General features: G+C 34.5%; 1 protein-coding gene across 2 annotated transcripts in view; it reads right to left on the bottom strand.

Annotated features, from left to right (window-relative positions):
* Window positions 1-4025: 4025 nt before the first annotated feature.
* Window positions 4026-14495, bottom strand: part of CEP135 (centrosomal protein 135) — a 75556-nt gene continuing 65086 nt past the window's right edge. The window contains exons 23-26 of one of the 2 annotated variants that reach the window (XM_070372439.1): window positions 13594-13796; window positions 12225-12329; window positions 10025-10135; window positions 4026-5723 (exon numbers count right to left, since the gene is read on the bottom strand). In XM_070372439.1, the coding sequence (XP_070228540.1) occupies window positions 10036-10135; window positions 12225-12329; window positions 13594-13796 (408 nt within the window). In that variant the 3' untranslated portion in view covers window positions 4026-5723; window positions 10025-10035. Of the gene's footprint in view, window positions 5724-10024; window positions 10136-12224; window positions 12330-13593; window positions 13797-14495 lie in introns of those variants that run through there. The other variant, XM_070372440.1, reaches the window with a different exon arrangement.

Here is a 14495-nt window from a genome sequence, read left to right as displayed (position 1 = left end):
CAGTACTTTTGCCTGGAAAATCCCATGGACGGAGGTGCCTGGTAGGCTGCAGTCCATGGGGTTGCTAAGAGTTGGACACGACTGAGCGACTTCACTTTCACTTTTCATTTTCATGCATTGGAGAAGGAAATGGCAACCCACTCCAGTGTTCTTGCCTGGAGAATCCCAGGGACAGGGGAGCCTGGTGGGCTGCCGTCTATGGGCTCGCACAGAGTTGGACATGACTGAAGTGACTTAGCAGTAGCATGGTGGTTTTATTCCTGGTTTTTTAAGGACTCGCCATACCGTCTTCCATAGTGGCTGTATCAATTTACATTCCCACCCAACAGTGCAAGAGCATTCCGTTTTCTACACACCCTCTCCAGCATTTATTGTTTGTAGGCTTTTTGATGATGGCCATTCTGACCAGTGTGAGGTGATATCTCATTGTAGTTTTGATTTGCATTTCTCTAATGAGCAATGTTGAGCATCTTTTCATGTGTTCGTTAGCCATCTGTATGTCTTCTTTGGAGAAATGTCTGTTTAAGTCTTTTTCCCTCTTTTTGATTGGGTTGTTTGTTTTTCTGGCATTGAGTTGCATAAGCTGCTTGTATATTTTGGAAATTAATCCTTTGTCAGTTGTTTCATTTGCTATTATTTTCTCCCATTCTGAGGATTGTCTTTTCACCTTACATATAGTTCCCTTTGCTGTGAAAAAGCTTTTAAGTTTAATCAGGTCCCACTTCTTTTGTTTTCACTTCTGTTACTCTAGGAGGTGGGTCATAGAGAATCTTGCTTTGATTTATGTCATTGAGTGTTCTGCCTATGTTTTCCTCTATGAGTTTTATAGTTTCCGGTCTTACATTTAGGTCTTTAATCCATTTTATCTTTGTGTATGGTGTTAGGAAGCGTTCTAATTTTTTTCCATGTAGCTGTCCCATTTTCCCAGCACCATTTGTTGAAGAGGCTGTCTTTGCCCCATTGTATGTTCTTGACTTCTTTGTAAAAAATAAGATACCCATAGGTGCACCGGTTTATTTCTGGGCTATCTTGTTCCATTGGTCTATATTTCTGTTTTTGTGGATAGTTCATCTTAAGACATGTATTTGTGTTATCCTTTCTCGCTGATTTCTGAAATATCAAGATTTACATTTTCTCCTAACAAGTATTTTGCCTCTTCTTGTGTTCCTTTCTTCTCTTTCTCTATCCAGAACATTGGTGCTATACACATTCTAAAATTTTTAGCCTTAATTTTTATTTTTCTTTTTTTGTCCCTCTTCATTAGTAAAATAAGACTTTACCAAGTTATTATCTTTAATTCTCACATCTCTTGCAGCATATTCTGTACGTACTTCTGCAATTCATTACTTCCTCCAGTTTGATCTTCACTTGACAAACCTTCTGAGACTTTATATGACTAAGAACATCTTTATTACACCTTCAGATTTGAATGGTAGCAGTTAGCTGTAAAATAATAGGTTCACAATTCATTTCTTTATATATTCTAAAAATACTATGTTGCTTGTTTCCAGGGTAGTTATTGAGAAGTTTGATGTTATCTCAGTCTGTTTGAATTGCTAAAATAATTTACCAATAATTTATCATTGACAAACAATAGAAATTTCTCACAGTTCTGGAGGCAGAAGTCCAAGATAAGGTTGCCACCATGGTTAGGTTCTGGTGAGAGCTCTTTTCTCGTTATAGACTACTGACTGACATATTGTATCCTCATGTGGCATAGAGGCAAGAGAGCTTTTAGGAATTCCTTTTACAAGGGCACTAATCCCATTCATGAAGGCCCTATCCTCATGACCTAATTACCTCCCAAAGACCCCCCTCTCCTACTGTCATCACATTAAGGAATAGGGTTTCTACATAGGAATTCTGGGGAATATGTTTGGTCCATAACAGATGTAAATCTGATCTTAATCCTTTTTAGGTGACTTGTGTTTTTCTCTGACACTTTCAAAATTCTTTTGTCTTCAGTATTGTATCTAAATGTGGGTTTTTCCTTTTCTACTTGGCTTTCTCTGAGCTCTTTGAAGACCTCAAACTGTTTTCCTAATTTGGGGACATTTATCTCCATTATTTCTTAGGGGTTCAAAATAATGTAAAATAACTTAACTATTTTCTACATTTCTTTCTACTATTTTTCATTTCTAAGGCTCATTATTACCTGTATGTTGGCACTCCTGTACATACCTCCATAATGGTCTTTTTACATTGTTGATCTCTTTTTCTGATACCTTCTGGAAGAATCCTCAATCTTATCTTCAAGTGCACTATTTTAAAGCTTTATTTATGCCCAATCCTTCCTCAAAGAAAAATAGTAGTAGTATCAGATATCAAAACATAACAAAAAAGCACTAATGGAAATATTAGGTATGAAAAAGGTCATAGTAAAATAAACAACACATGGGGATTGTTGGTGCCTTGACAAGAACGGTTTGACTGGAGCAATGGGAATAAAGTGATTAGAATAGTTCAAGAAGGAAAAGTGGGTGAAATTATTTCAGAAGACTCTTTTCAAGGAATTTTTGCTGCAGAGTACAAAAAATGGAATGGTAGGGTTTGCAAGGGATTTAAAATGAGAGGTTAAAAATGAGAGGTATGTATACAAGTGGGAACAAGCCAATACAGCAAAAATGACTAGGAATATGGGCTTAACTGCAGGAGTCTTCCGAGTAGTAAAAGGAATGAACACTGGTCACAACTAGACAGAACAGCTAGAGGATTGATATTTCATGGATAGAACACGAGAGAAGGAAGGTATATGCACACAGTGAAAAAAGAAACAAGCTGAGCGCGAGATGGAAGGAGGATAGAAGGTCTGAGTAAAGAGGAGAAGGTGTGAAATACTTGTTGGGGAAAAAAAGTGTTAACTGATCAGGAAAATGTTTTAACTATTCTTACAGGGTGTTGTGGGCCTTGATTTTCAGGGCCATATTTCAAGTGAAAAGAGTCAGCATCATTGTTTTTTTCTCCAGGCATTATCAGCAACTTAGGCACAGGTGCAGAGTAGTTGAAGTAATTTCATATACACAAGATTTGAGTTTTCAGTTCACAGGGACAAGAGAATTGAGAGTATATGCAAGGAAAATAATTTCTATGCTATATAGAGAGGAAAGTGAGCGATGGACTTGTAGATGGGGGATAGGTGACAGAATCAACTGTCACAAGATCCTGTTAAGAGCCAAAGAACTGTCAGGATAGACATAATAAACAGAGTTACCTAGAAAGAGGAGGAAGTCGGATGCTAATAGTTAACAAGAGTTTTGGAGGTAATGACAAGATCTAGAGCTGTATTTTCAAACTATAGGTTGAGTCCCATTAATGAGTCATGAAGTCAATATGGTGGGTCAATTTCTCAATTAGCATTTTTAAATCCTGGCCACACATGAGAGTCATCTAGAGAAACTAAAGCTTAAAAAAAGAGCTCAACACCTCACAGAGATTCTGATTTACTTGGGTTGATGCAGGATTCAGAAATTAGTTTTTTATTAGAAAATTTCAGGTAACTCCAATATGCAAGCCTGGTTAATAACCACTGTTGCAAGAAGACATTGACATAAAGACTGAGGGTAGAAGTAATGGAGTTAAGATCATAAGCTAGGAACTAAAATTTTCTAAGATGAAAAAAGAGAGGGGTATGAGATCAGATGTCTGATAGGCTGTAATAAGGTGAGGTAGCAGGTGGCATATTCAATGATAATTAATGTAGTCAACAAACAGTATTTATAAGAGAGAAAACTGTACACATAAACACAAAGCCTGTTCAACCATTGTGTAGATGGATTTCAAACAGAAACTTTGACTTCATTTCTTATATTTTGAACTAAGTGGAAATAAATGTTAAGTCAGCTAAAAAAAAAAAGGGCCTGCAATCTGAGTTCAGAAACTTCTCCAAATCCCAACATGATAAAATTTGATTTGAAAAAAAAAAAAAATTGATTTGAATAAGTAAATTGTACTTAACTTTAGAATTAGGAATACTGCTATCATTATAAAAAATTATTTTTAAGAAAGAGAAAATAAATTGACTGGAAAGTTTATTTGAAAATCTATGTCAAGCTCCATAATTTAAACTTTTTAAAACAAATTAAAAAATCTATAAAATACATTCAGTATTTTAAGATAAAACTACTTAAAAACTGTATATCATGGTTATGAAAATAACAATTATGGCAAGCTATACATTTTTAATTATAGAAAACATTAAAATAAAATATTCAACAAAATATGTCTTGCTGTTGTTTTGGGGGAAACGGGGACTAATATTTAAATATTATTTACATATATTTATTAAAAGATTTTTCTTATGACATTGTAAGTAGTCCCATTTCTACTGTCGTTTGGTGTAATACATGAATTCACACACAGGAGACTGAATACATAAAATGGCACGGATGGTGGAAGAGCCCCATCACTCTCCAGTACATACTGAATGACTGCAAAGGGCATAATGCAAACATATAAAGAATACTAATTTCAGAAAAAGAGCACTGCTCACCCCTGGGCACACACAAACATTTACAAACTTCACTTTATTAAACCAGAGGAAGAAATAAAATGTATCATAAATAATCAGTCTTCCATTTTATGTTAGTTTTTAAGTTCTTTTTTAATCATAATGAAATCTATTAAGAACAGGATTTTCTTCAAATGTGTATGGTTCAAACACGATTCATTTTTGTATGACAATCTCTTTTTTACTTATGTTCTTATATTAATATCTGTATATATATATAAATTCTTAACGTTACAACTTTGAAATTGATGGTAAAAAGCTGCTTTCTATTTAATATGCCACAATAGGTCAGTGTTTACATACTATTCTGGAAGACTGATAAGTTACAACACACAGATTTAGAAGCAGAAAACTGAGTATTATTGAATGTATATTGGAATCGTAACAAAATGTTTTACTGTATTTACCCCATATCCTTTTGCACTCAAAGTTTTACATTAGTACAGTGAGGAATTTTATTTACTGAAAAATATCCCAAGTTTCTGTTCTATTGTTATATAAAATTCTAAATATAGCATTTAGTTTAAGTTTGACAGCATTTGTATTATATGAAGAGTTCATGTGATAGCCAAAATAGTATAATATTGTATGTAATATATGAATGTATCTTTGCCATCATAGTTCTAGTTGGTAATAACAAATTATATATGATAACCATTATTTTATCAAGACCTCTGCTATTATAAGACCTGAATATAATTCCCTCAATGACAGACACCAAATTGGCAAATAATTTCACATTTAGAAGAAAAAAGTTAAACATGACAGCCTAGCATCAAAGTTGATCATCCTTTGTGAATGCATTAAAAATATGGGTTATAAATACAGACATGGAAACCAAATACACTTTAAAAACAAGCACTGTAAGAATATTTACATACACATATTATGGCTCCCTAAGAAAAAGATTATTAAAACATAATGTGAACAATAAATTAATTCACAGTATAAACACACTTTGAGGAGTAATTTAAGTCAGGAATAATAAAAATACAGATATAACATCAGTTAGCACTATGAATATATATTCTGTCATACGTATAAAAATTTATACAAAGTACAGCTCTTTTAAACCAAATTTTTTACAAAAATATTCACTGATTTAAATAAAAGTTGACAGAGGTAGAATCTGTGTCAATGTTCATGATTTTCAGGAACAAGTAATTCAAATATTTCATTACTGTTTGTCCTTTCCAACTCACGGAAAGCCAACATTCTGAAAAAAGGGGGAGAAGAAAGATGGGTTAAAGAAAAAAATGATAAAATTAGTACATTCATGAAAAACTGAAATTCAGTAATGTTTTAACTGAAATTACAGTCTCTAATAAAAACTTGCCCACAAACAAGCTACATTTAATAGTTAAGAAGTATTGTTCTCTATTTTAAAAGATATTCTTCTTAAATTACAAAAGCATGAGTACTAAAAGAATGATACGCAGTGAAAAGAACAGGGTAACAGAGAATGTTAATTGAGAAAACTCACCCAAAATAAGAGCTAATATGATGTCTAGGTTTAAAACTACAAACAAGTATTGTAAATTATGTTGTCTGAGTCTTAAAATAGCATGTTTTAGGGAGAATCAAATATTTTTACAAGTATCTTAGAATTTCCCCCCAGAACAAAACAAAATAACTGATAAAAACTTATTTTGAAGATAATTTCTATAAGAATTATATACATATGTCTATGCATGTGTGCATATTTATTACAAATCAAACATAAGAAAGAAGTATATACCAAAATGCTAATTGCTTATTTTCTCTGAGTTATAGTATTACATGTACATCTGGGTTCACAGCAGCATTTTCACAACAGCCAGAAGGCGGAAGCAACCCAAGTGATGAGCAGATAAACGAAGTGTGTTACATATGCAGAATGGAATACTATTCAGCCTCAAAAAGGAAGGGAATTCTAAAACATACTCCCAACTTGGATTAAATTTGAAAACATTATATAGTAAGTGAAATAAGTCAGTCACAAAAAGAAAAATACAGCATGATTCTACTGACATAAGGTACAAACAGTAGTCAAATTCAGAGACAGCAATTTTAACAGTGGTTGCCAGAGGCTGGGGGAAGGGAAGACTGGGGAGTCATTTAATGAGTACAGTTTCACTTGGGAAAGATAAAAAAAAAGTTATGGAGATTGATGGTGAAGTTGATTTTTGCACAAGAGTGTCAATGTACTAACTGCCAGAGAAATGTATACTTAAAAATGGTCAAAATGATGTTTGATCTTATGTACATTTACTTCAATAAAAAAATATAAAAAAAAGTGGTTTTGGTTTTCTTCTTTATACTTTTATATTTTATGTTTTCTCAGTGAGCATTTTTTTAAGACATAATCAAAACAGTAAAGGTAAAACTGGATTATATAATTTATTAAAGAAATTATAAATATGGCTTAATATGAGTATTTCTATTCATTTATGTGTATTTATGGGGAAACCCCTTAAAATTAGCTTTGGTGACAACATTAGAAAACATGAATGGAAATGTGTTAGCAATTAGCAACATCACTAGGATACTTTGGGAATTTGTTAATGATTGCAGATGTTTTCTGAACTACATCTACTAGAACAGAAAATGGAAAAAGTTTGGCAGGTATTCAAAAAGTTAAACATAAAACTACCTTGCTGCTAAGTTGCTTCAGTCATGTCCGACTCTGTGCGAGCCCATAGACGGCAGCCCACCAGGCTCCCCCGTCCCTGGGATTCTCCAGGCAAGAACACTGGAGTGGGTTGCCATTTCCTTCTCCAATGCATGAAAGTGAAAATTGAAAGTGAAGTCGCCCAGTCGTGTCTGACTCCTAGCGACCCCATGGACTGCAGCCTACCAGGCTCCTCGGCCCATGGGATTTTCCAGGCAAGAGTACGGGGGTGGGGTACTATGACCCCAGCAAATTGCTATGGGCTATGACCCAGCAAATCTAGGTACTCCCAAAGATATGAAAACACACTAAAACAGACTCTTGTACACAAATGCTCACAGTAGCATTATTCAGAATAGCTAAGAGGTAAAAACAACCTACGTGTCCATCAACTGATGAATAGAAAAACAAAATGTAGAATAAACACAAATAAGTATTATTTAGGGATGAAAGGAATGAAGTTCTGATACATGCTACAACACAGATGAACCTTGAAGACATTACCCTAAATGAAATAAGACCGATGCAAAAGATAAATACTGTATAAATTCACTTAGATGAAAATCTGGAACAGGCTAATTTTTAGAGATAGAAAGTAGATTAGAAGTTATCGGGGCAGGGGAAGTAAAGATGGGACTGGAGAGTTACTGCTTAATCAATAAAGAGTTTCTATTTGGGGTGATAAAAAATTTTTTTAAGTAGTGCTGATGACTGTAAAACATTGTGAATTTAATGCCACTGAGTTGCACACTTTATAAAACAGTTAAGAAGGCAAACTTCATGTTATTTATATTTTATCATAAGTTAAAAAAAAGTTTCCTAATTCATCCCAGATTTAGAGATTGCTGGTATCCACTATGTCCTAGATCAGTGGTTCTAAGTATAGTGTGGAGATCCCTGGAGTCGAGCCTCTTTTCTTAAAACTAGGGAATTACTTGCTTTGTTCACTCTTATAATCTCATGAATGTACAGGTAAGTTTTCCAGAGGCTACATGATGTGAAAGGCCAGTTAGTAAGAAATATTTCAGATCTCTGGGCCCTAGGGTCTCTGTCACAACTACTCAATTCTGCCACTGCAGAATAGCAATCTTAGACAATATGCAAACAATTGGGTGTGGCTATGGTCCAATAAAGCTTAATTTACAAGAATAGGCAGTGGGGTGGATTTGGCCCCTAGGCCCTAGTTTACCAACCCTTGAACTAAAATGCAGCTGTGATTCAAGCACAAAAAAATGTTTGTGACACAACTGCCAAGAGGCTTTATAATGAAAAGCTGACGCTCCATCTAATCACATTCAAATTAATGCAGCAGCTTAGAAGTTGTAAGGACACAGTGATTGCAGCCAGCACTGGGAAGTGGTCCTCAAAATGAAAGAAGAAAACACATGTTTTAATCAAATAAATAAACGCAAAAGCACAGCAATCTGAAATCATTTAAATGAAGGCCTTACAAATACTAATAAACCTGGGACATCAGTATATTAAAGAATAGAACATAACTAATGTTCTTATCAGGATCCTGAGTCACTAAGGAAACAATTATTTTCTATATATTTCTACTGAAAGAGGCCAAAAAATATAATTTTTAAAAGGACAGAGGATTGACTTTACTATTTCTTCAAGATAAGACTTGACTACCAACCTTTCACCTACCTTTCAAACTCTGGGTCTGACCCATTCATTCCCATGTCCAATGTATGAGCACATCACTTTGACTCTTCCTCAAATATACTTCAGCTCTTTACAATCACTTTGGAAAACTGACTTGCCAAAATAAGCTTGAACATGTGTGTCCAGTGTGACCTAACAATTTCATGCCTAAGAGTATACCCCAAAGAAATGTATGGTATCTATAAGGTACTAGAATGCTCATCATGTTTCTGTCTATAATAGCCCAAACTGGAAATGATCAAATGCTCATCAAAAACAGAATGAGTAAATGGACTGTGTAAGTTTGCACAATGGAATATGATACAACAAGACTGAACCATCTACAAGAACACAGCAGTATAAATGAATCTCACAAAGGTATTGTTGAAGAAAAAAAGTCAAAAATATATTTCATTTATAAAATGTCCAGAACAGAGAAAAGGCATTTATACTTTGAATAACCAAAACAGTTACTTTCAGAGCAGGGATTACAACCAGAAGTGAAGTGCAAGTTGCTCAGACATGTCCGACTCTTTGTGACCCCATGGATAGTCCATGAAATTCTCCAGGCCTGTATACTGGAGTGGGCAGCCATTCCCTTCTCCAGGGGATCTTCCCAACCCAGGGATTGAACCCAGGTCTCCTGCATTGCAGGCACGGATTGTTTACTGTCTGAGCCAATTATGACCAGAAGGAAGCCCAAAAGAGAGGTTATATTTTGTTTCTTGATCTGAGTGCAGGTTGCATATGTGTGTTCAATCTGTAAAAATTCACTCAGCTATATATACTATGATACAGCACTTTTCTGTATGTATTTCTGTATGTATACTATAATTTACTTTAAAAAATCTGTCCTAGCTTTCAATATTAAATAATATTTTCTGTATTTGTCTATACTTTCACTATCTGTTATTTGTACCTTAAGTCTGGGGCTTTATTAAATATTACCCTGTGAGATTTCATATTGTCCTTTAATTTTTAAAGTATAATTTACATACAATACGATGCATGGATTATAAATGTTCAGTTCAATGAGATTTTACAGTGGTATACACCCATGTAACCACCACCACAATACAGCACATTCCATTACTTCCAAAAGTTCCCGACTACCTTTCTAGGCAATCTCTTCCCCACCGACACAGAAAACAACTCTTGCAATTTTTATAACCAGAGATTATTAGTAGTTTTGCTTGTACTTGGTGCTATATAGATACCTTTCTGATAATCAGTTTATATGTTCAGGAGAATGTAAAGGAGACCTCATAGTAGAACTAAGGGGTGGCGTGCGAAGACCATGCCGACGCATCTCTTGAATTGCTCGTTCTCTGTCAGTAAAGACAAAATAAGAGATTATACCAAAAAGTGGTATACAAATAAAAGGCTCTGTTATTGTTATTGGTTACATAATTTCTATTTAATTAATTAGTATTTCTACTAAATTTAAATCATATGTCTTTATTATATAATTTTTAAGTTGTGGATAAAAGATTTCAATTAAAGGAATATGTACTTTAAGAGATTGTTCAAAGCTCCTCTGAATATAGATTTTTCAAAGCTGATGCCTCCCCTCTCTGCAACTAGTTCTCCCACTTCTTGCACATAAATCTACCCCTCTTCCTTCTTCCTGTGTCAAAATGCCCAAATGTTAGAAGTAAAATCATCTGTTTTCTTTTATGCTTTCCTTCCCCACGTCTGGGTCTGTCCCACGAAGCATAGTGACTATGTTGCCACCTCTACTGTGGGCTGTTCAGTGCCTGGACTAGACTTTCTGACTTGAACTTTTCAATATCTAGGATTTCTACCTAGATAGGTGCTTCATAAACTTTTTTTCCTTATAATCCCCTAAAATTTATTTTTAGATGTCCCCTTAGATGTTCTGCTGCTGCTGCTGCTAAGTCGCTTCAGTCGTGTCCGACTCTGTGCAACCCTATGAACAGCAGCCCACCAGGCTTCTCCATCCACAGGATTCCCTAGGCAAGAATACTGGAGTGGGCTGCCATTTCCTTCTCCTACCCTCTGTCAAATTTTAATACACAGATACACTGTTAATGTACTGTAGCCCTTCAGAGGGCCACAAATCACTGTAACACCTAAGGTTTTTTTTGCCATTCCCTCTTTCCCCAAGAACCCATATTGTTCCCTGTGGTAATGATACTGCCTCTTTAAGAATGCATGGCCTAGCTGGATGGTAAAGAGAAGGAAAGACATGGCTACATGGGTAGCGGTTTTCTTGGGGACCATGGACAAGAAAAAGGAGAGGAATTAAGGGGGTCTCTAACCCAAAGAAATAAAGAGCTTGGTTTAGGACCCTTGAAGAGAATTTCAACTGTCATTCAGTTTAGTTCAGTTCAGTCGCTCAGTCGTGTCCGACTCTTTGCGACCCCATGAATCAACTGTCATTAATAAATGAAAATTATCATACACATTCAGTTTAGCACGCTCAGAAACTGATCTTCCAAAGTACAAGAAATTAACATTGCTTTCATGACAAAGATGCAATCTCAGGCTTCATCTCTCTTTGAATTCATAAATATTCATTTCCTAGCAAATTTCATCTATAATCTAAATTGCATATGACTTAAAAGTTTTTGATGTAAATGGATAAGAGTAAGATTAGAGAACCCAAAAAGTTGATCTAAATAAGCAATCTGACCACTACTTGCGAATGAAGTCCTAGATATGTTGATGTCTATGGTATTAATATGGTAGGAAAGAATAATGGAAGAAAAGTTAACTTGACAAATTGATTTGCAAATTAGATTTGGATTCTAACTGTTAAACCAGGTCTCATTTCTATTTGTAACACTTGGAAATTAAATTTTTCAACATAATAAAGCTAATGAACTGAAATATAAGTGTGAAAATTACTAGCCAGTAAGGAATATATTGTAAAGATTAAGAACACAGGGTTTATAGTTAGATTTTGGTCTTGGCTCTGCTATTTACTATTTGTGTGACATTATTTTCTAAAAATAAGATAGGTACAATACTAGATAGTTAATAGGATACATACATAGCATATAGTATATATTTTTTAATTGCCCTTATGATCATCACTTACATGATAATTTGTATTTGGAATTTCCTGTTGGATCATAAAGTTTTGGCTCTTGTAGAATCCTTACTACTTTGTTGATTCCCTAACTATATCCTTTGAAATAATGTCCTGATTTTGCCCTGAGGAACGCTATAGCAAATGTTTATTTATACAATACTTGCTACTCTGCTATTTTATTATGGGGATATTATCTTATGCAACATGTATTGCCATTTTAGAAAAAATTACCAAAGGAATTTATCTTCCATATTAATGCCAAGAAAAGTTTGCTATTTATAAGCCATATAAAAGCCTTTTTGGAGTAGAATATAGGGAATAAATAAAAACACTGTCCAATGTTAAAAATATTTTCTTACCGTTCATATCTTTCAGTTGAAATCTGCCTTTTCAGAACATCAAGATCTGTTTGTAATTGTGCCATTTTAGCCCGGAGCATGGTGTTTTCCCGGCTTTGACTATTTCTTAAAAACAAATTTTAAAAAATCAATTAAGTAAGTAAGTAACAAATACTCCGTTTTAAAGAGTCAAGTACTACGGAATTTTGTTTTTGTTATTAATAAAAACAAATGGAGGTGACATATAAGGATAAAAAAAGACTTTTCAACAATAACTTCATAATCGTCTGGATTTCCATCACAAAGTTTTCTTTTTCATTCATCTCATTTATTTAACAAACATTTATTGAGCTTTTAGTATGTGCTAGGCACTCCAGCAATGCTGGAGGTGCAAATTTGAGAAGACATGAATTGTAACACTGAAACGTAAAGTATTTTTATTGGCTCTTTCTTGACTCCTACCTCAGGAAAAGTAATATTTCTCACTCCTTTTAAAAGTTAATTATTGGGACTTCTTTGGTGGTACAGTGGCTACGAATCTGCCTGCCAATGCAGGAGACATGGGTTCAATCCCTGGCCCAGGAAGATCCCAAACGCCACAGAGCAACTAAGCCTGTGTGCCATGACTCCTGAGCCGACGCTCTAGAGCCCACATGCTACAACTAAGGAAGGCCGCGCACCTAGAGCCTGTGCTCTGCAAGAGAAACCACTGCAATAAGCCCAGGCACTGCAATGAGGTGTAGCCCCTGCTGGCCACAATTCAGAGAAAGCCTGCACAAAAGTACTGAAGGCTCAGCACAGCCAAAAATAAATAAATAAATAAATAAATTTAATTAATTTTTCTACTTATACTATCTATCCTGGGTTTCACTCCCTCTTCCAAAAATATGTCCAAACTTCTCCATCCTAAAAAGGCACCATCATCAATCTCCTAAAAAGTAATCCATATATTTATGAGGGTCAAATTTCATGCTTTTCAAAGTTTTTTTCCTAATCCATAGCATGAAACACTGCCAACTCTCCCCATCCTGAAATGTTCTCCCTTTCTCTGATTTTCCTCTGTTCCTCAACTGTAGACATTTTTCGAAAGGTCACTCATTCACTTTCATGGGTACCATTTCTGTAGTGAACACACACAAATTCCATCTCCAAACATGATGTCTCTTTTGGATTTCCAATAGGAGCTGCTATATAAGCAAAATATTTTGGTTTGTTACCACTGTTCCAACTCCCATCCTCTTCTCCCCAAAAATTGAAAAAAAATTTTTTTTGTTCCTCCAGTATTTTTCTATCATTTTTTTTATGTTACAAGTCTACAAAAAACTACTCACATTGAAAAATTATTTGTGACAGACTATTTCCTTCATATAAGTTGAATTATGACACTTACAGTTTGCTTTCTGAAAGGGTCAACTTCTCTTTAAGTATCTGAATTTCTGTATCCTTCTCATGGGAAGTTAAGTGGGAATGAAATTCTTTATCTCTATTTGTAGCCAACAATGATTCAAGGTTTTTAATTGTATGTCTCTCACTCAACAGTTGTTTTTTTAACAGCTCTGACTCTGATTTTATATTTTCTAATTCCATTGTAACCTACAAGAACAAAGTAAGATTACCTCAGTACAATTTTAGACTTACTCTGAAATACTTTCTGGAGAGCTATACACACATCAGTTGCTTTATTCTGAGCACTGACTGAAGATTCTAAAATCCTTTTTTAAGTATAATAAAAAACATTTTCACAATAATCTTTGTTATTTTTAGTTAGGATTTATTTTGACCATAAGACCTATTCCAACCCTCAAATAATTTTCTTTTGCATTATTTTGTCAAGAAAGAGTAATTAACATAAAACTCTAAAATGTGACCATTTTATCAGCCAGGAGGCCCTTCTGGTTTATTAAATATATATATTCTCATTACACAGCCAAACCAGTTTTGAAGCTTCTCTGTCTCTGAAAATAAAGTTACTACCAAATGAGTGAAAACTGGAAACACTCATGTTTAAGAATACACATTGGGTTGTTTAACGCTTCAGTTTAGGAATGCAAAGTTTCAGCTTACTCGACTTTCAAATTAGAGTAAAATTTTTATCAGGAAAAATATTCCACATAGGGAGGAATAAGCTGCTCAATTCTTCACATAAGTCTTAAACAGAAAATACACTGGGATATGTTCCTATTCTATAATTAGAAGACTCATGTTCTAAGTACCCATCTGCTTCAAAATAGCACCTAACTTCATTATCATATTTGCCAAAGAAATCTTGGCAATGAATCTAATAGTCAAATC

The sequence above is a fragment of the Bos mutus genome, chromosome 6 (genome assembly GCF_027580195.1).
Source record: "Bos mutus isolate GX-2022 chromosome 6, NWIPB_WYAK_1.1, whole genome shotgun sequence".
Classification (NCBI taxonomy): domain Eukaryota; kingdom Metazoa; phylum Chordata; class Mammalia; order Artiodactyla; family Bovidae; genus Bos; species Bos mutus.
The sequence above is the reverse complement of the archived record's forward strand: the minus strand, read 5'-3'. Positions and strand labels throughout refer to the sequence as shown.